Source organism: Anarhichas minor, unplaced genomic scaffold, assembly GCF_050575085.1.
Source record: "Anarhichas minor isolate MPS153535 unplaced genomic scaffold, ASM5057508v1 ptg000100l, whole genome shotgun sequence".
In the NCBI taxonomy this organism is placed as follows: Eukaryota; Metazoa; Chordata; class Actinopteri; order Perciformes; family Anarhichadidae; genus Anarhichas; species Anarhichas minor.
The window spans coordinates 490,001-510,371 of record NW_027466546.1 but is presented as its reverse complement, the minus strand read 5'-3'; the positions used below and the strand labels follow the sequence as shown (position 1 = coordinate 510,371).

The window sequence follows — 20,371 nt, the reverse complement described above, 5'->3', positions numbered from 1 at the left end:
TAACTAAGCATCCGATCTACTTCCTGTTTACACCGGCTCCATCATGCCCAGTGTACGTGAACAGTCACGTGATGTTGGAGTACTAGTATCCTAACTAACGTGTTTATGATGAAAGTATTTTTTAGAGAACAGTGTAATTCAAAATGTTACTTCAGTAAAAGTACAAAACAATTGGCTTCAAAATCTATTTAAAGCACCAAAAGTTAAGTCATCATGCAGAATAATAATGTATTTATCATTGGATTATAGTAATTGATGCATATATGGAGCTCATTTTAACTACTTCATATACTTAATAATTAGGCAAAATACGACTTAATAGTACATCATAGTTTTTTTTTTTAGTTATGTTTAAGAATCTGAGTCTGTAAAGTAGCCGAACTAGTAACGTTTATTATCAAATGTAGTGGAGTTAAAAGTAGAATACTTCTCTTGAGTATGTATTAAGTTACATCAAATTAAAATACAAAATTGTACTTAACTGCGATACTTGAGTAAATGGACTAGATGCTGAAACAAGAGAGTTCTCTCCTCTGATATTTACTCTGACAGTTCAGATGAAGAAAATACATTCGGTCTTCTCAGAGAAGCTGTTGATGATCCAGAACCGACTCACCTGATGTTTACTTGTACAGGTGTGGAAGTGATGGACAGCAGCAGCGAGCAGCTGGGCGGAGCTGAGGACGAGGTGCCCTCAGAGGGCCTGGAGGAGGGGGAGGTGGAGGGGGAGACTCTTCTGATCGTAGAGTCTGAGGACCAAGGATCAGTAGATCTATCACATGACCAGAGTGGAGACTCTCTAACCAGCGACGTGGGCGAGGAGGCCGACGGAGGCTGTGAGGACATGTCCTTCTACTGCGACCGCTGCCACAAGTGGGTTCCTGCAGGTGAGTTAATACATGTTCTCCTGGTGTCCACTAGGGGCATAACTACTGTATTATGTATGTATGTATGTGTGTGTATGTATGTATGTGTGTCTGTGTGTGTGTGTGTGTGTCTGTCTGTGTGTGTGTGTGTCTGTCTGTGTATATATGCATGTGTGTGTGTATATATGCATGTGTGTGTATATGTATGTATGTATGTATGTGTATATATATATGTATGTATGTATATGTATGTATGTATGCATGTGTATATATATGTATGTATGTATGTATGTTATATATGATAACATGTAGATGACAGCAGTTTGTGTTTGTATCAGCTCAGCTCAGAGGAGAGCAGCCCAGCTACCTGAAAGGAGACAACTTCTTCAAATTCATCTGCTTTGACTGCTCCGAGGACGGAAAGGAGAGCTTTGAGAGAATGAGACTCACCTGGCAGCAGGTAAACTACCATCACATCATAACAGTAGAGCAGGAGACTCGCCTGGCAGCAGGTAAACTACCTGGCAGTGATCCGTGTTGATGTGTCTCAGGTGGTGATGTTGGCCATGTACAACCTGTCTCTGGAGGGGACGGGCCGACAGGGCTACTTCAGGTGGAAAGAGGACATCTGTGCTTTTATTGGTCGACACTGGAACTTCCTGCTGGGAACAAGGTCACTCTAAACCTTTATTGATACTTGTTATTAATCAGCTGACTTCATATTCCATCCTGCTCTTCATTGAACTTCATTACACTGTTGGTCATGTGACCACATGCCTTCATTATTGAATGTGTCATCGTTCTGTCTTGACCAATCAGGAACCATGATTTTGCCTTTGCTCAGCTTTTTATATTGTTTTTTAAAAATGTTTAAAATGTTTTTAGTACAGAATTGATTCCTAATGAACCGTTCCTGATTGGTCCAGAAGATGATGCGTAGTTCGGCACGTCCTGTCTTAATGAACCATTCCTGATGATGGTGATGATTCTCCTGTTGCAGTGTTTGACCTGGTGACTGTTGCAGGAAGAAGACATCGACGTGGTGGAGCACGGTGGCCGGCTGCCTGTCGGTCGGCAGTCCCACCTTCTTCCGGTCTGGAGCGCAGGAGTTCGGCGAGCCGGGCTGGTGGAAGCTGGTCCAGAACAGACCTCCAACTCTGCGGCCGGAGACAGACAAGTCCACTAGCAAGGCTAAAGGTAACCTGCACTGATCCAGGAGAGCTCGGTCAAAATGTGGCAGAAATGACACTCGCCTAATATTCTCACCTGCAGCGTCAAAACCTGCCATGGACCCAATCATCACCGTGGAGGGCCTGAGGAAGCGAGGAGCCAGAAACCCAGTGGAGAACGCCATCCAGCTGAAGGAGAAGCGTTGTCGTACACAAGAGGCCAAAGACATCAGGCGGGCTCAGAAGGAGGCGGTGGGGGGCTACACGGATCGCAGCGCCTGCTCCACGCCGGTCAAACTGGGAGGAGGAGGCCGCGGGGGGGGTGCCGGGCGCCGGGCCGACCTCGTCCTGGAGAAAGGTGAAGTCATCGATTTCTCCTCCCTCAGCTCATCGGACCGAACGCCGCTCACCAGCCCGTCACCATCGCCTTCGCCAGATTTTTCTGCCCCGGGGACGCCGGCATCTCACTCGGCAACACCCAGCCTGCTGTCAGAGGCGGACCTGATCCCGGACGCCATGCCTCCACAGGCTCTGTTCCACGGTGAGTTAGTATTCGACTCATCCTGGTGTTCTTAATAGAAATGAACGTGTCCTAGAATAACTGTCCACTGACGGCATGTCCTCTCTGCTGCCTTGGACCTCCAGATGATGAGGAGATGGAGACAGAGGGAATGATCGACCCGGGGATGGAGTACATCCCTCCTCCTCGCGCCAACCTTGTCGCCCGTAAGAAGCTCCGGCCGGCGCCACCACACATCAAACGTGAAGCCGACAGCGAGGATGATGAAGGACTCGAGCGCGACAACGACTTCGAGGAGCCGGTGGGGCGCGGCGAAGGTCCATCTCTCTCCACTGGGGGAGGTCTGGAGCGGAGGAGGATAACTCATCCTGAGAAAGCAGATGGAGCTGGCGGTGTCTCCCAGACTCCTCGCTTCACCTCCCTCAGCCTCTACGAGGAGAGGATGCTGCTCCGACGGCTGGACGCCTGCCCGCTGGCCTTGGCCGTCACACCGCAGGCCAAACGCCTCCACAGGAAGCTGCTGGTCCGTCAGGCCAAGAGGCAGAGAGGGCTCCCCCTGCTGGACGTTGACCGGGTGGTCAGCGCCACCCTCAGCCTGGTGGGAGGGATCTATGGCGCCCAGGTGACGGGGACACTGGTGCAGGGTGGAGTCATGGGGAAATACTGCACCACCAGCCAGGAGCTGCGTATCCTTGATCGCTTCCAGGTACCTTCAACATTCATCCTGGTCTTATTCAGTCAATCTCCCGACTGGTTTTATTCTAACCTCCCTACGTCATGCCATGTCCTGGCAGCCTATATTTAGCAGGTTAAAGCTACAGTTGGTAACATTCATGAAAACATTTTGTTGCTTTGTTTTGGCTCAACGGTTTTCAACATGGCGGCCGTGTCACAAACTTTCTCCTTTTACAGCTGAACAGTAAGTAAAATAGGTTTCTGAAAACATTTGAAGCCATAAATAGGCCATGCAGTAACAGAATGTGGATTCTTATTTGAGTTCAGGGCTTCACCAGAAGTGATTGACGGGTGCGTTAAACAAATCCTCGGCTCTGATTGGTTGTTTCCACTTGAGCTCGGTGGAATCTTGCAAATGCCATCAAGAGAACTAAAGGAGGCAGAGGAACCTGTTTTCTTGTGTGTATTTGTGTTACAGATCATCCGTGTTATTTCCTGTCAGTAAATGGTAACAAACAGTTATTTTAGTTCATGTTAGCGGCTGTATCTTTAGGGCAGCAATGTGACCTCTAGGGTTGTGTATTGGCAAGAATCTGCCGTTACGAGACCGATCGTGATACAGAGGTTGCAGTTCAGTATACTACATTAAAGGAAGGAAAACTCATAGTATAAAGAACACACCGCCATATGCATCAAATCAGACCAAAAAGTGTTGACTGTTTTATGCAGTTGAAATAGTGGGATCTGCATTTAGCACAGTCCTTTGAACATCAGGCCTCATTTCACTACTGTGGTCTGAGCCACGCTGTCTGCCACAGATCTTTACATGATCGAGTCATTACAGTATCACAAAACATGATGTCTTGTTACTCAAGTGTATCAGTATGTTCTTACACCCCGAGCAACGGTAAAATGTTCAAATGATAAACGGTAGACAACTGTGGTTTCAGCCTCAAGATGATGAACTGCTTCTGGTTGTGTTGCTGATGCTGAAACCCCTTAAAGAACGCTGAGAGAACCACTGATGTAGATGTTTGTGTGCAGACCAACCTTTCTAGCAGAAGAGGCATCGAGCAGCATTCTGTGTCTTTCTGGCGCCGATTGATGGGAGCAGAGACCAGTTCAGACCAGAGCATCAAGAGTCCATACACCTCTCGCATCCTGAAACCGTACATTAGGTAAAGAGTTTTCTAAAACATTCAGTTTAGTGAAGAGAGTCCTGAAACCTCTGATCGGGTCGAGAGAGTCCTGAAACCTCTGATCAGGTCGAGAGAGTCCTGAAACCTCTGATCGGGTCGAGAGTCCTCTAGTATTAGTAATCATAGTAGGAAGTACAGGACTGTGTTTGTTTTCCAGGAGGGATTTTGAGAGTCGTCCAGTGAAGCTGAGGTTGTTGGATGAGATCAGAGCTTACCCTCACAGAAAGGAGCCTGACTGGACCCCTGAACCCAACGCCTCCATTGATTACTGCTACGTCCGCCCAAACCACATCCCCTCGGTTAACGCCATGTGTCATGACAACTTTTGGCCAGGTAGCACTGAGGCACATTCTTCTACGTACCTAGAACCGTCCTACCATCAAGCTGTCTCTCTAAACCATCTGTCCGGTCTCCTCCAGGTGTTGACCTGTCGGAGTGCCTGCAGTACCCGGACTTCAGCGTGGTCGTCCTCTATAAGAAAGTCGTGGTCGGCTTTGGCTTCATGGTTCCTGACGTGAAGTATAACGAGGCCTATATCTCCTTCCTGCTGGTCCATCCTGAGTGGAGGAGAGCCGGCATCGGCACCTTCATGATCTACCATCTCATCCAGGTGAGGCTCCAGAGGTCAGACCGTCTGTCCATTTGTGGCACATTTCAAGGCTAAAACCGGTTTGGAGGCTACAAACTAAATGCTAGAATCGTGCTTCAACATGTGACGCTGACATTTTTAAAACCTGACTGTATCGTGATCAAAGCAGACTGGACTTTAAGCTTTTCATTTAATTGCCCGATAGTCAGACTCTCCTACGAAATGGAAAATAAACACCTATTATAAAATCAACAGAGATTTGGACAATAAAAGCTTTAGTCTCCTTTTCACTTTATTATCATCTTTATTGGTTATTTGTTTAAAAACACACAATTCAAATGAGGAAATACATTTTTTTTTATTGATTAAAACATCTAGTCATTATTATTTTTAATGAAGTATAATAATGAGCTTAGAGCTCATGTTAGGAAGGTAAACTGCTCATAATTCATCTCTAATATCTATTTTATATTCATATGAAAACATCTCCTTCAAACTACTGGATTTATTCAAGGTTATCACCAAAACTACATTTTACAGATTACATGTGAACACATCATGATAACGTTATAATGTACAAGAATTTAGGGTTGTTTCAAATGTTGCTACGCTGTTAGCTTGGCTAAATAACTGAGCTAACGGCTAACATTGACTAGCTAACGTTAACTAGCTAACGTTAGCTAACATTGACTAGCTAACGTTTGCTAACATTGACTAGCTAACGTTAACTAGCATCATGATTGGATATCTGTGACTAGAAAGCATGAATGCTGACTTCCTGACTGCATGTTGACACAGTTTATTATTATTATATTATTATTATTGTCCTCTAACGACACTAAAACGTGGTGTGTTTTCCAGACGTGCATGGGGAAAGACGTGACTCTGCACGTGTCAGCCAGTAACCCCGCCATGCTGCTTTATCAGAAGTTTGGTTTTAAGGCAGAGGAGTACATCCTGGACTTCTACGATAAATACTATCCTGTGGACAGCACAGAGTGCCGCCACGCCTTCTTCCTCCGACTGAGACGCTGAGTTCACCTGATAGTTGGAGACGGCTCTTCTCCTTTTGGTGGACCACGACCAGTCTGCAGCACAATGCCTGGCTCAAAGGCACCTGGACAGTAGCTGCTGAAGAGGGCGGCAGGTTTTCAGTCTCAGAAAACACTGAAAAAAAATCTAATTTAACTGTATTTTTGTTATTAAAAACGTGAGATTTGTGACTTTTGGTGAAATTTACAATTCACTTTTGTCTCGTGCTTCAGTTTTTTTTCCATTAAAACAAAATTAATTCAATTGACTTCTCTTCTTCTTTCACACTTTGTCCAGCAGGCGGCGCTGTGACTCTTCGACAGGTAAACGGGTCAAATACAGTGATTCAAGATACAAGTTCAGCTCGAGACGAGTCCGTTTGCTTTTCTTTTTTTATATATTTATTTAGATTTTACAGCTTAACAAGACAGAACTTTAAGGATACAATACAGAGGAAAAGGAAAAAGGGAGAGAACAACCTAAAATAAAATATAAAAAAGACAACCACAGCAAATAACACATTCGCACATCACCAGTCTGACATACGTACATCTTGGTTATATCATCAGGTCAAGTCAGTGTCGGTACCAGTGTTTTTAATCTGGCAGGGCAAAGTCCACCCCGGAGGGGTCCACCATGTCTAAGACCGGTTTCCATATCTTGAGAAACCCCTTGACATGGTCATGGAGGGTGTGGGTCAACTGTTCCAGAGGGAGAACCTCCAGAATCCCCTCGTACCGGTCGTCCGTGGAAGGGGTACCTTTAGAAATCCAGAATAGTCTTTCGTGCTATACAATATCATTCCAATCAGTTCAGCGTTGCTGCTTCTCCTTCTGCTCACTTTAGCTGCCAACATGCATTGAGGAGGTGAAAGCTCCAGGTCATATCGATCAAAGAGACCACTTCATCCTTCACTTCTCTCCACAATGTTTGTATCTTTGCACATTTCCAAAACGTGTATATAAGTACGAACTTCAGAGTTACATTTACTGCATGTAGGAGAACCTAGACCAGCCTGCCCCTCAGCGGTGGTGTACAATGCAGTCTGTGTCATAGTTTAAATGGTCTTTCTCTATCTGCTACAGCTCAGAATGTTAAGTGTGTTTTCCATAATTGATGTCCATATATTTTCCTTTATCTGACACTCCATGTCAGTCTGCCACTGTTTGTGGATGTGGTCAGTGGAGTGATTAAGATGTAGGCCAAAGGTTTCATAGACATGAGAAATTAATCTTTTTGGTCTGGGTTGTGTGAGGATTTCTTCCAGAAAGCACGTTTGGAGCATGTAAGGTTTTGGGTATATAATGTCTTATTTGTAAACAGTGGAAGAAATGGGACTGTTGGAGAGAGTATTTGCTCTTCAGGTTCTCATACGAGTCCATTGCTCCTTCATAGAGTTTGACAAGTTGGTCCAGCCCTTCTCCTGCCAGAGCCTGAACACAGAGTCTTGACATGAGGGGGGGAATCCGGGTTTCTCCATATGGGAGCCAGAAGTGAGAAATGATTCTTAAATCTATAGTAGATCTTGTTCCAGGTGTTCAATGTGTTCCGTACAATGAAGTTATGTTGAACCTCCAGCTTTGCCCTTTTGTAGTTTACGACGGGACAATTCTTTAAAGTGAGTAAGCCACAATTTGTCGACTCCATGTCAATCCATGCGTTTGTAGGCTCTGGATTCACCCACTCATATATGTACTGCACTGTGCTGCCCAGTAGTAGACCTTTATGTTAGGGACTCCCAGTCCTCCTTGTTGCTTGCTTTTCTGTAGTTTACCTATTTTCATTCTAACCTTTTTGCCCTGCCAGATGAATTGTGTGAACATTTTATCCAAGTCAATAAAGAAGCTGTTGGGAATTGAGTCTGGCAGCATCTGTAGGGGGTACAGTAACCTGGGCAGTATATTCACTTTGAGCACGCTTATCCTGCCCAACCAGGAAGCTGGTAAAGTTCCCCACCTATTCAAGTCTTCCCTAATGCGTGTTGTGATTGGTTTAAGATTGAGTTTTAAAAGTTTTTTAAGGGAGGGGCCAATTCCGATTCCAAGGTAGGTTCTCTCCCTGAGTGACCAGTGAAAAGGCAATCCACTAGGTGGCGTAGAGCCAGCCAGAGCACCAATAGGCATGTCCTTGGTTTTTGATAGATTGACTTTATAACCTGATATGTGCTCAAACTGTTGTAAACATTCAAGTAGACGGGATGGTAGTGTCTATCTCAACCAGGTACAGCAGGACATCATCCGCATAGAGAGACATGTTTTGTACGGTACCGTTGACATTAAAACCTCTTATCGTTGGTGTGGTTCTGATGAGCTCAGCTAAGGGCTCAATAGCCAATGCAAACAAAAGAGGGCTCAGTGGGCATCCCTGACGGGTGCCACGCTCTAATGGGAATGGGTCTGAGCAGTAGGAGTTAGTAATAACGGCCGCTCTTGGAGGAAAAATACAGCAGTTTCACCCAGTCAATGAATTCTGTACCTATTTTAAATGTTTCCATAGCATAGAAAAGAAAGGGCCGTTCAACCCTGTCAAAAGCTTTTAATGAGTCCAGAGACACTGCCAGGCGTTGTACATTATTATCTCTGGCAAACTGTGTTATGTTCAGAAGCCTCCTGATATTATTGGAGGAATTCCTCCCTTTAATAAAACCTGTTTGACCAGGATTTACTAATATTGATATTAATGGTTCAAGCCTCAGAGTCAATACCTTGGCTAAAATCTTTGCGTCTACATTAATGAGCGATTTGAGCCTGTAAGATGCTGGGTCTTCGTGGTCCTTGTTCTTTTTCAAGATCAGGCTAATGTTGGCTAGCCACATTGTTACAGGTAGGTGGTGAGTTGTGTCAAAGCTGTAATTATAAATTCTGACCAGATGAGGAGTGAGCTTGTTTTAAAGGCTTTAAACCACTCCTCCGGGAACCCATCCTGGTGAATGTCCACTGTGCATCAAAGCCTTCTAATATTTCCTGTTCCTGAATGGGTTTCCCCAAAGATTGTTGCTGTTCTTTTGTTAGTGCAGGTCATTTAATTTTAGAAAATAATTTGTCAAGTTCCTCTTTAGTGTTGTTATCAGTTTTGTATAATGATTTGTAAAATGATACAGAAACAGAGTTGATTTGTTTTGATATGGTGATGCTATGGTGCTGCTATGGTGGTGCTATGGTGGTGCTATGGAGCTGCTATGGTGGTGCTATGGTGTTGCTATGGTGGTTCTATTTTGTTGCTATGGTGCTATGGTGGTGCTATGGTGTTGCTATGGTGCTGCTATGGTGTTGTCATCTAGTTTCTGGTTGAGCAGACGGGCCAAATATTTGCTATCTTTGTTTCCATATTCATACAGTCGTTGCTTCTGATAGAATAAGGATCGAGGTGTTTTCTCATTCAGAATTGAATTTAGTGCTGCTCTGATACTTTGCACTCTAATGAGGTTAGTTCTGGTTGGACTAGACTTACGGGCCAGCTCTGCCTTTATTAAGTCCGTTTCCAGTTCATTCTGCTTCTGAAGTAGTTTTTTTCCGGTGTGACATATATGAGAGTAAATCCTCTAATATAGTGTGATGTCTTCAGAGGTCGGGATCAGCTTGTGAGGCGTGGGTGCACAAATGAAGACAACAAGCGGTTGTGTTCTAACTCAAAATAATATATTTAGATTCTTTAAGCAAAAGGAAAACTTCATTCCAGCCGAAAGCCGCTACAAAAACCAAACATAATTATCTTCCGTTTTCTTCAGGTTCGTTGTCTTTAATGTAAAATAAAACGCTTTTTCTCTTTGTGCGCTCCTGTCCTCCTCCTCTCCCCAAACGTTTCCTTCTTTGTCCCCACACCAACCTTCTCAGGGTAATCAGCCACCTCTCTTTCAGCCCCGGCAGAGAAACTCAGGGTTTGTTTCATGTTGTCGTTGATGTCAAAAAATAAATCTAACTCAGCCTCCATCTTTTTTTTTAATTCCTTGTCCGTGAGGAGATATGATGGGAAACGCCATCTCTGTGTGCCAGACATAGCTTCACTCTCAGTCATCTCCAGGTATCCTGGGGCACGGTCGCTGATATGTAGAGATCCTCTACTACATGCTTTTACTTGTCCTCTAATCTGCGGTGCGGCAAAAGAGTAATCTATGCGTGAGTAAGAGTTATGCAGATTAGAGTAGAATGTGAAGTCTCTCACTAACCCTCTCACTGACTAACCCTAACCCTGCTATTGTAGTCCAAAATGACGGAATTGGCGAATTTGGTGCGTAAATATTAATCAAAGTGACCGGATACAATGTGCCATACATTGTGCCGTGAACAAGGGTGTATCTGCCCTCAGAGTGGCTTCTACATGTACTGAGTATGAATGGGGTGGCCTTGTGTATTAAGATAGACTCCTCTGCTATTGGAGGAAAATGATGAGTAGTAAACCTGGCCTACCCAGTCCCGCTTAAGTTTCATGTGCTCCTTATCCACTCGCTGGGTTTCTTGTAAGAAAGCTATTTGTATCTTGTCTTTCTTTAGAAGGCTTAGTATTTTCTTCCTCTTAATTGGATGATGGATCCCCTTTACATTAAATGTACAAAGTTTGATGCTATCTATCCCTGACATGTCCTACTTCTTTCTCTGTCACAGAGAGACGCTGTCCTCTCAGAGACCTCCTGGAGGTGCTCTGGAGATGTGTTAATGACCTTTGCTGACCTAGTTCAGATAGATATTCCTTTCCGGTGGTGTGGTACAGAACAGAACATTTAAGAACAAAAACAAACTCAATGAATGACAAAAACAAACTCAAATACATAAACTGAAACTTGAACTTATTGAAAGTTTCAGCATGCAGAGAACAAAAGAAAAGAAAGGTGTCGCATACTTAAACTATTCAGGTGCAGGGTGGCTGCAGTTGTGTCTGTTAACTTTCTTCGTGGTTACTTCAGCAGCATGACCACCACGAGTTTAAACTGTCCACTTAATTCCAGATTGCGTTGCATTTGTCTATTATATTTTGTCTTTCTTCCTCTCCTCCATACCTCTGTGCCTCATCCGCGGATCTGAAGTGTCGGACTCCTCCGTCATGTGTAACGCGCAGCACGGCTGGATACAGCATCTGTAACGGATGCCGAGGTCTCGGAGTGATGTCTTTGCCTCCAGGAATTCGCGTCGTTTTTTTCCACCGCTGGTGAGAAGTCATCAAAGAAGTGTGCGGTTCCCGGAGAAAGTGGCCTCAGCCGCGCTGCGCGCCCCCTTCGTGCAAGGGCGTAGGTTTGGTCTCAGCATTGGTAGGGACACTGCCAGCCCCCCCCAGCCCCCCTCCCCCGCGATATGAAAAAAAGTTTGTTGATATTATGTTGAACAGGCAAACTTTATTAAAATATATTAACATTTGTGTAACTTGGAACTGATTTAAACATAATAACAGTAATAAAACCTTAGTTTAAATACAAAACAGTATTCTGCACCAAATATATAATAATAATAATAAATAATTAAATAAATGAATAAAAAATATTTTGCGATTAATCGCGATTAATCTCATTGTTATGGCAAAGTTCAATAATGAATTCAAAAGTAGTGCATTGTGCACTTTTATTTTGAAAGTACTGCTATATGAACAAAAGGTCAATAACATTTGGTGTAAACACTTTAAACACATCAGGTTGTTGTTAGCAGCAGTATTCTCTTTACACAGCAGCGTTCTATCTCTTCACTATCTGTGCTCAGTGTGTGACTATGTGAAACGTTCCACTGCTGTGCAACATGAATAACATGTTTCAGCACGTTTCATCTACATGTGTGTCTTGTGTCTTCATGACAGTCAGAGCATGTGATGCAGCTCTACTGTTCATCAATATCATTTTTTAATTTTAATTTTTAATTTATTATACTATATTGATCTCGGAAGGGGAAATTGGTCTCTGCATTTGACCCATCCCTGTATATAGGGAGCAGTGGGCTACCAATGACAGCTCGCCCGGGGAGCCGTTAGGGGTTCAGTGTCTTGCTCAGGGACACTTCGACACGTGACACGTTGTCGGAGTCGCTGGTCTCTTTTTCGGGCTGAGTTTTTCGAAGTCTGGACCGTCCGGTTCATCCTTTTTCAGTTTTTTCCCCCAAAGATCCTGCAGTGACATTATTACTTCGGTCGCCCTATTTTATTAATGTTAAGCTATACCTGAAATGTTCAAAAAAGTGTTCAGTCCGGGAGCTCCTGTCTGGCGCTCCTACCTCCTTCACATCGCAGGCTGAAAACTCACCTCTTCAAGAAGGCCTACCCTGAGCCTTCCACTTAGCACTTACTTAGCATTCATTGTCTTCATACTTCTGGTGACTAGTAGTTCTCTTGAATATGTTGAATACAGTTATTGTAAGTCGCTTTGGATAAAAGTGTCTGCTAAATGACTGTAATGCAATGTAATGTAATCACGTGGCCCTCATCCCCAGTTTGCTTTTCTGACTGAATTTTATTTTTCGACAGAAATTAAATTAACTCCAAACACATTTGTCAACATAACTTTTTATGTTAAAATACATCCAGTGAAGCGACACATTCACTGGCTACAGTATCCATTTCACAGGTTCAACACAATATTTAAATGACAAAGCAGTAAGAGTACTATTACTAGTATGAGTACTATATGTACTAGAAGTCTACAAACATCAGTACTTTATGTTGATTTAATTAGAGCTGTCGCAATATCACAATAGACTTTCCTCTTTATCATTTAAAAAGCAACAATACAGCTTATTTATAGAGCATTTAGAACGGTACATTCAGTCATTTGGAACAAAAATAAAAACATGTCAATATCTCATATAATCGTCACCACAGAGGAGCTTCCTCCACGGTTGTTACATGTGGATGAGATTAAACTAGGTGGGAGTCAGAAACCATCCAGGTTGACTTTGGGTTTCCCCAGTTTTCCGAGCAGGTCCAGTCCGGTCTGAGCAGCCAGCAGAGACACCATGTCGTCACATCCGGACTTCACCGCCGCGTCGTACGCCGTCTGACCGCCGACGTTCCTCCGGCTCACGCTGGCCCGACAGCTGAATAATAAGAGGGCATGATGTCATCAGCAGGTGGGAGGAGCAACAACAACACCTGAACACCTTTCTGTATTTAAAGTGACACCTGTAGAAACATGTCCAACCAATCAGGAGCTGGTTTTTCAGAACTGAATCTCTTAAATCAGATAAACATTTTTTAACCTGCTGAGTTCTCTGAGACATTTCTATCTGGTCTCTTTGTGGTTGTTTTGTATCTCTTTGTAGTTGTGTCTTTGTGGTTGTTTTGTGTCTTTTTTGTAGTTGTGTGTCTCTTGATGGTTGTGTTGTGTCTTTGTAGTTGTGTGTCTCTTGATGGTTGTGTTGTGTCTTTGTAGTTGTTGTTTTGTCTCTGTAGTTGTTTTGTGTCTGTAGTCATTTGATTGACTTTACAGTTTTAGTAGTATCAGCAGTATTTACCAGTACAAGAGTGTATTTGGCTTCTGGAGGGATACTGAACTACTGACTCAGCTAGAATAGACTAATATATTGTTCTTGCTTTTACTAGTTGCTATTAGCTGTACCTAGGCTGCTTCAGTGTTAGTACTTTCGCAGTTTCTGATTGTGTAAGGTAGGTGTGATTTAGTTTCACTCGGTCAATTGCCCTGCTAAGTGCCAGGGGAGTGGCTTGCACTCCTGGCAGACAATGAGCAATCAGTAGGTAGCTGTCCTTAACTGGTGGTTGAAGCATCAGGCAAACGAAGGCAACAGGGCGACTTTTTCAAGCCAGACTTTGTCAAGCACAGACTTCTCGAGCGTGTACTTGCGGGTCAGTAATCTGTTTAGATTGACTACCATGTGTTTGCATCCTATTTCTGTCCATTCCTCTGTCCGGTGGTCACGTAGACATTGGGTCACTCCCAGGTGCCGTGACCTCACTAACCTCATCTATCCTACTCTCTCAGCTCATGGCGAGCAAGTGGTGGCAGGAGGGCTGAGTTCATCTCAGGCTACGCATCTTTGCTCTCCCTCAGCTTTCTTGCTCTAACTGAGACCTGGATCACACCAGAAAACACCACCACACCCACAGCTCTGTCAGATGTGTACTCTGTCTCTCACACTCCCAGAGCTGCGAGGCGAGGTGGTGGTACTGGCCTGGTAATCTCCCCAAAATGGAAATACTCTCTTGCCTCTGTTCCACAGTTCTCCCCGTCCTCTTTCGAATTTCATGCTGTTACTGTCACTTATCCGGTCAAGCTCACCATTGCTGTTGTGTATCGCCCACCAGGGCCTCTTGGTGAGTTCCTGGAGGAGCTCGACACATTAGTCTCGCACTTCCATGATGATGGCTCCGCACTCATCCTGCTTGGCGACTTCAACATCCAGACTGATGAGTTAGAACCTCTTCTTTCCTTCCTCTCCTTTGACCTTTACCACTCCTCATCTCCTCCTACCCACAAGGCAACCCACGGCTTTCAAGACTGCCAGAGTCACCCCCCTTCTGAAGAAACCATCACTTGACCCCTCTGATGTCAAGAACTTCAGACCGGTTTCTCTTCTACCCTTTCTATCCAAAACACTTGAACGTGCTGTCTTTAAATAACTGTCTTCCTATCTCCACCAGAACAATCTCTTGGACCCCCACCAGTCCGGGTTCAAGGGTGGTCACTCAACAGAGACAGCCCTCCTTGCAGTGACAGAGTCCCTCTCTCCTCTGTCCTGATTCTCCTGGACCTGTCTGCGGCATTTGACACTGTGAACCACCAGATCCTCCTCTCCACCCTTGAGGGGATGGGTGTCTCAGGCTCTGCACTCTCCCTGTTTGCATCCGACCTGACAGGTTGATCCTACCAGGTGACATGGAGGGGGGCCGTGTCAGAACCACGCATGCTGACTACGGGGGTTCCACAAGGCTCAGTTCTGGGCCCCCTTCTCTTCTCGCTCTACACAACATCTCTGGGTTCTGTTATTCGCTCGCATGACTTCTCTTACCATTGTTATGCCGATGACACCCAGCTGGTCTTGTCAATTCCCCCCAGTGACACTCAAGTGGAGGCACGCATCGCTGCATGCTTGGCTGAGATCTCGAAGTGGATGGCGACACACCACCTGAAGCTCAACCTGGACAAAACCAAGCTACTGTTCCTCCTGGGGAAGGGTTGCCTTCACCGAGACCTGTCTATCACCATTGATGATAACTTGGTGATGCGAAATTGGACTGCGAGGAATCTGGGTGTGACCCTGGATGACCAACTGTCGTTCTCAGCAAACATTGACGAGACGGCGCAGGTGCTCATCCAGGCTCTTGTCATCTCCCGCCTGGACCACTGCAACTCACTACTTGGCAGAGCCCCGGCATCAGCCATCAGACCTCTGGAGCTTGTCCAGAAAGCTGCAGCTCGTCTGGTGTTCAATCGCCCCGAGTTCTCCCACACAACTTCCCTTCTCCGTTCTCTCCACTGGCTCCCTGTAAGAGCTCGCATCCAGTTTAAGACTCTGGTGCTAGCCTACAGGGCAGTGAAAGGAACAGCTCCTTCCTATCTCCAGGCCATGGTCAAGCCCTACACCCCCGCCCGACCACTTCGCTCTGCTGCCTCGGGGTGATTGGTTGCCCTGTCGCTCAGAGGTCCCTGCGGCCGATCGACCCGGTCACAGCTTTTTTCTGCCCTGACCCCACAATGGTGGAATGAACTCCCCACTGACGTCAGGACAGTAGAGTCGCTGCCCATCTTTCGGCGCAGGCTGAAAACTCACCTCTTCAAGAAGTACTACCCTGAGCCTTCCACTTAGCCCTTATTGTATTCGTATTAGTTTGTTGCACTTATTGTATTCGTATTAGTTTGTTTCTGTAGTTTTTCTCTGGTTTATGCTCTTAGATGCTTGTTTAAAAAAGGAGATGCACTTATGACTTCTGGTGACTAGTAGTTCTCTTGAATACCTATGTTGAATACACTTATTGTAAGTCTCTTTGGATAAAAGCGTCTGCTAAATGACTGTAATGTACTAGTAGTAGTAGTGCTTCAGAGTGTTTCATACCTGTAGAAGTAGTACTAGTAGTACTAGTACAGTTGGACCAGGTGTTTCATACCTGTAGAAGTAGTACTAATAGTAGTACTAGTACAGTTGGACCAGGTGTTTCATACCTTTAGTACTAATAGTAGTAGTAGTAGGCCTACTAGTACAGTTGGACCAGGTGTTTCATACCTGTAGAAGTAGTACTAATAGTAGTACTAATACAGTTGGACCAGGTGTTTCATACCTGTAGAAGTAGTACTAGTAGTACTAGTACAGTTGGACCAGGTGTTTCATACCTGTAGAATTAGTACTAATAGTAGTGCTAATAGTAGTAGTTGGACCAGGTGTTTCATACCTGTAGTAGTAGTAGTAGTAGTAGTGCAGTTGGACCAGGTGTTTCATACCTGAGCAGGACCTGAGCACCCTTTAGACCTTCAGAGCCCAGAGCTGCAGCTTCATGCAGAGCAGTGTTCTTCATCCTGAGGAGGAGGAGGAGAGTTTGAACATGTTCGTAGTCCTACTAGTACTAGTAGTACCAGTCATCATACACGCTGGTCTAGTGAGATCCAGATCCTGGTGATGTGGACCTCAGGTCTGGGTCATGTTGTCCTCACCGTCCAGACTGCTGGTCCACGTCGGCTCCTCGCTGCACTAAAACAGGAAGTGCGTCATGGTGACCGTTCACCACGGCAACCGCCAAAGCATGTCGGCCATCGCTGTCGCAGCAGGAAGGATCCGCCCCCTGGTGGTTAGTGAGGAAACAGACCAATTAGTGTGAACTGTGTCAGGTGACCAGGAAACACACCAATAGTGTCGACCAATCAGGGAGCAGGTTTAAATCTCTCAGAGACTCGTACCTGATCCAGGAGCTGCTGGATGACACTGATCTGACCTCGTCCTGGACCAGGACCCAGCTCCTTCAGCAGCTGCACGTCCCTCACCTGGAATCAGGAGGACCAATCAGAGAGGAGCTTTTATCTGTCAGGTGAGTTCAGACCCAACGTGGAGAACGTCTGGTTTCTTACCGGAGGTCTGGGTCTCAGGTCTGGTTTGGGAGGATCACTGCCTGATCGTTCTGTGACGCTGCTCAGAGTCTCAGTCCGACCTGCAGGTCCGACGCCGTCCTCACCTGCCGGTTCCACTTGAGAACACACCTGACGTTCTTCTTCCCGTCCGGCCGACACGAAGCTGACGGTCAGGCTGACTTCCTGACGATCCTCCTGAATCACAGCAGAAACCATCTGAAGGAGAGCAGGAACACAAGACGTCACCTGACACACAGGAAGTAGAGCACAGCGCACCTGGTCAGGTGATCATGGTCATGATCACCTGACCAGGTGAAGATGTTGAACACGTGTCTGAATCATTTAACTTCAAGTTACTACGAGGAACTTTTATTTTCTCTTGATGTTGGCGCCCTCTGTGGACTAAAGCGGTAGTGTTTCTTTATTTAATCCCACTGGTGATGTCACTGTACAGGTGAGGTGCGGGTGAGGTACAGGTGTGCAGGTGAGGTGTGGGTGAGGTACTGGTGAGGTGTACAGGTGAGGTGCAGGTGAGGTACAGGTGAGGTGTGTCGTACCCGGCCCAGGCGAGGTTCTCCCAGCAGAGTCCTGAAGGGGGCGTTGATCTGAGCGTAGCTCCTCAGGTGGGCACACAGGTGATCCAGCTGCTTCCTCCAGAAACCTGATGAAACGGACGGGTTAGAGTTCTAGTAGTAATATTTTAACTCTACCAGGACTGACGGCGGTCAGTAGCGGTACCAGTAGTACTAGTAGTAGTACTGTACCTCTAACAGGGCTGATGGCGGTCAGTAGTAGTACTATTAGTAGTAGTATTTTACCTCTACCAGGTCTGATGGCGGTCAGTAGTGGTACTAGTAGTAGTACTTTACCTCTACCAGGGCTCACAGTGGTCAGTAGCGGTCGACGGTCTCTGGTTGCCTGCTGCTTGCTGAGTTGAAGTGTCCTCTGTTGTTCTTTCCTCTGAAGCTCAGTGGCTGATGGATAATAGAGTCCAACAGTCTGCGTGAACTGCTCAGCAGTGGGCGGGGCTAACTCTGTGCTGGGAGCAGGGCCGGAGGAGGGTGTGGCTTGCCAGGTTGCATCATGGGAAGTTTGGGCTGCTGCCTGCTCACACAGAGAACGGTCTCTGTCGTGTTTTGTATGAATTAACTATAATATAACATGATGTCATGATGCAGCGTACCTGGTCGGTGGCGGGGCACCTGACAGGTCGCGTGATGTCACTGCAGGATGTGGTCGGGGCTTCCAGGAAGGCGCCGCAGGCTGCGCAGTAGAATGCGTACGGGTGTCCGCTAGCACCGCATCGCCAACAAACCACACAGCTGGCTGCATGACCGGGCTACAAGTAAACACAGGACTACATTTCCCACAATGCTTCACTCTCACAAAGTCTGGTCACAAGGATAAACTGCTCACCTCGCTCCATCGATATGAATATAAATAGATAAAACTTAAATCAACAACAGACTGAGCTACAATGGGGCCACTGATGCTAACATTAGCTAGCAAGCTACTGTTAACTTCAGAGTACAAACGTACAAATTGTTTTCTGCGTTTAAAGTTAGCACCAAGACTGACCAAGAATCAGTGGGAAACTGTTAGCCTAGCCCCACCTTCCAACACGTATGTTGCTGATGGAAATGTAAAAGGGAGAGAGTGTGGTTTTAGCAGCAGTTAGCATTGATGCTACCTGGATTCATCCAACCAGAGAGCTACAAACTAAATAGCAGTCTAAACAGTAATAGCAGTGAAGCTAGCATTAGCAGTCGTTAAATGCTTTGAAGCGGCTTTAAAGTTGGTGGAAAGTCATCAGGGTTCTATCTTAATATTTTGCGACGGAATTTTATTTAAAACATAAGTTCTTTGTACAGCAAGCAAAAAGTGTAGCCATCTTGTTTAAGTTCACTCATTATTATTGGCTGGTCTGGTATGAGGCTACGCTAGCTGTGTGAAGTATCGGCTCTATGCTAACTAACTAGCATTGAGCTTTAAAACTCTGAGCCTGAGCTAGCGCTACGTAGCCTCTGCTGGTTGATCTACTGTGGGTTAGTGTGAAATAAAATATTGGTGAAGGTGAAGGCTTTGGCTAGGCTATCAGTTTCCTCATGCTTCCAGTCTTCGTGCTAAGCTAGGCTATCCCAGAGCTAGCTATAGCAGAAACAGACAGACATGATGACACGATGGACTTCAGGTGAGTCTTCACCTTTGAGCCGCACCAGTCACAGAACCGGGCGTCACCACGGTTCAACCGTTTACACCTGGAGCAGTTCAACGTCCTGCAGTCTGCTGAGCGGACAGAGGGGGCGACGTTCTGCAGCCGCTACCAACAGAGAGAGAAGAAGAAGGAGAAGTGTGTGCGTGTGTGCGTGTGTGTGTGTGTGTGTGTGTGTGTGTGTGTGTGTGTTACCGGCTGCACACGGCTCTCACAGGTCAAACATCTGGAGATGTGAGCTGGATTCCCACTGCCACAGCAAACACACATCACATGGTCCTGGACAGAAAACATACATCACAACTAACATGTGTGTGTGTGTGTGTGTGTGTGTGTATGTGTGTGTGTATGTGTGTGCGTGTGTGTGTGTGTGTGTGTACCTGATGTTGTTGATGGATGGAGGCCTCACAGATTAAACAGGTCTGAGTGTTCACAGGAACCAGAGAGTTACAGAACACACAGCAGAGCATCTGAGAACACACACACACACACACACACACAGAAAGACAGACAGTGTCTCACTGAGGGACAGAATAACAGAAATAGCTGAGAGTAAAACCTTTGAGGTGAAAACAGCTGTTTGTGTTCGTCAGTGAGTCACAGACAGACAGACAGACAGACAGACAGACAGTAGTACCTGTCCTCCCTCAGCAGGGGGTGGTCTCTGCTCAGGTAAACCAGGAAGTGAAGATCCACACTGAGCACAGAACCCAGAGAACGGGTCTGAAGGCAGGGGACCCAGACACTGAGCACAGCTGGACAGATAGACAGGTACACAGACAGACAGGTAGGGAGACAGAGGGACAGAGAGACAGACAGGTACACAGACAGACAGTTTCATTAGTTTCTAAGATCACGACCTCCTGTTGGTTTTCCCAGCATGCTTTAATTTGTTATTGTCAACAGAAGAATATTGATGATACTTTGTGAGGTTCAGAGGAGCAGAACACATCACATACGTTTGTCTATGTGGTTTATGAGGACACAGTGTTCACTAGAAGTCAGAAGGTCTTAAAATATTCACGAAACACAAGGAAACATGAGGAGGATTTAAACCGTTAGTGTTAGTGTTAGAGTTAGTGTCGTACCGCAGGAAGTCAATCTGTTGGTGGATTCTGGACGTCT

The 20,371-nt window shown here is 45.7% G+C and overlaps 2 protein-coding genes across 3 annotated transcripts in view; one reads left to right on the top strand and one right to left on the bottom strand.

Annotated features, from left to right (window-relative positions):
* The first annotated feature begins 646 nt into the window (after positions 1-646).
* Positions 647-6,314, top strand: kat14 (lysine acetyltransferase 14). Of its 2 annotated transcripts, none has more exons than XM_076082721.1 (10): positions 647-887; positions 1,205-1,326; positions 1,418-1,539; positions 1,891-2,063; positions 2,139-2,576; positions 2,681-3,261; positions 4,275-4,408; positions 4,587-4,762; positions 4,849-5,039; positions 5,880-6,314. In XM_076082721.1, exons 1-10 carry the CDS (start codon positions 647-649, stop codon positions 6,051-6,053), a joined length of 2,352 nt encoding a protein of 783 aa, XP_075938836.1. In that variant the 3' UTR covers positions 6,054-6,314. The 2 variants fall into 2 exon arrangements, with proteins under 2 accessions (XP_075938836.1, XP_075938837.1); XM_076082722.1 differs by having other exon boundaries at positions 748-887; positions 1,210-1,326.
* Positions 6,315-12,519: 6,205 nt separating this feature from the next.
* dzank1 (double zinc ribbon and ankyrin repeat domains 1) overlaps positions 12,520-20,371 on the bottom strand; it is a 9,708-nt gene continuing 1,856 nt past the window's right edge. Inside the window, 13 exon segments of the mRNA XM_076082709.1 lie at positions 12,520-13,057; positions 16,414-16,488; positions 16,624-16,751; positions 16,867-16,950; positions 17,035-17,250; positions 17,592-17,695; positions 17,904-18,138; positions 18,218-18,373; positions 19,238-19,354; positions 19,451-19,549; positions 19,627-19,716; positions 19,884-20,001; positions 20,335-20,371. The exon segment at positions 20,335-20,371 is cut by the window's right edge and continues 34 nt beyond it. Of these exon segments, the coding sequence (XP_075938824.1) occupies positions 12,895-13,057; positions 16,414-16,488; positions 16,624-16,751; positions 16,867-16,950; positions 17,035-17,250; positions 17,592-17,695; positions 17,904-18,138; positions 18,218-18,373; positions 19,238-19,354; positions 19,451-19,549; positions 19,627-19,716; positions 19,884-20,001; positions 20,335-20,371 (1,622 nt within the window). The 3' untranslated portion in view covers positions 12,520-12,894.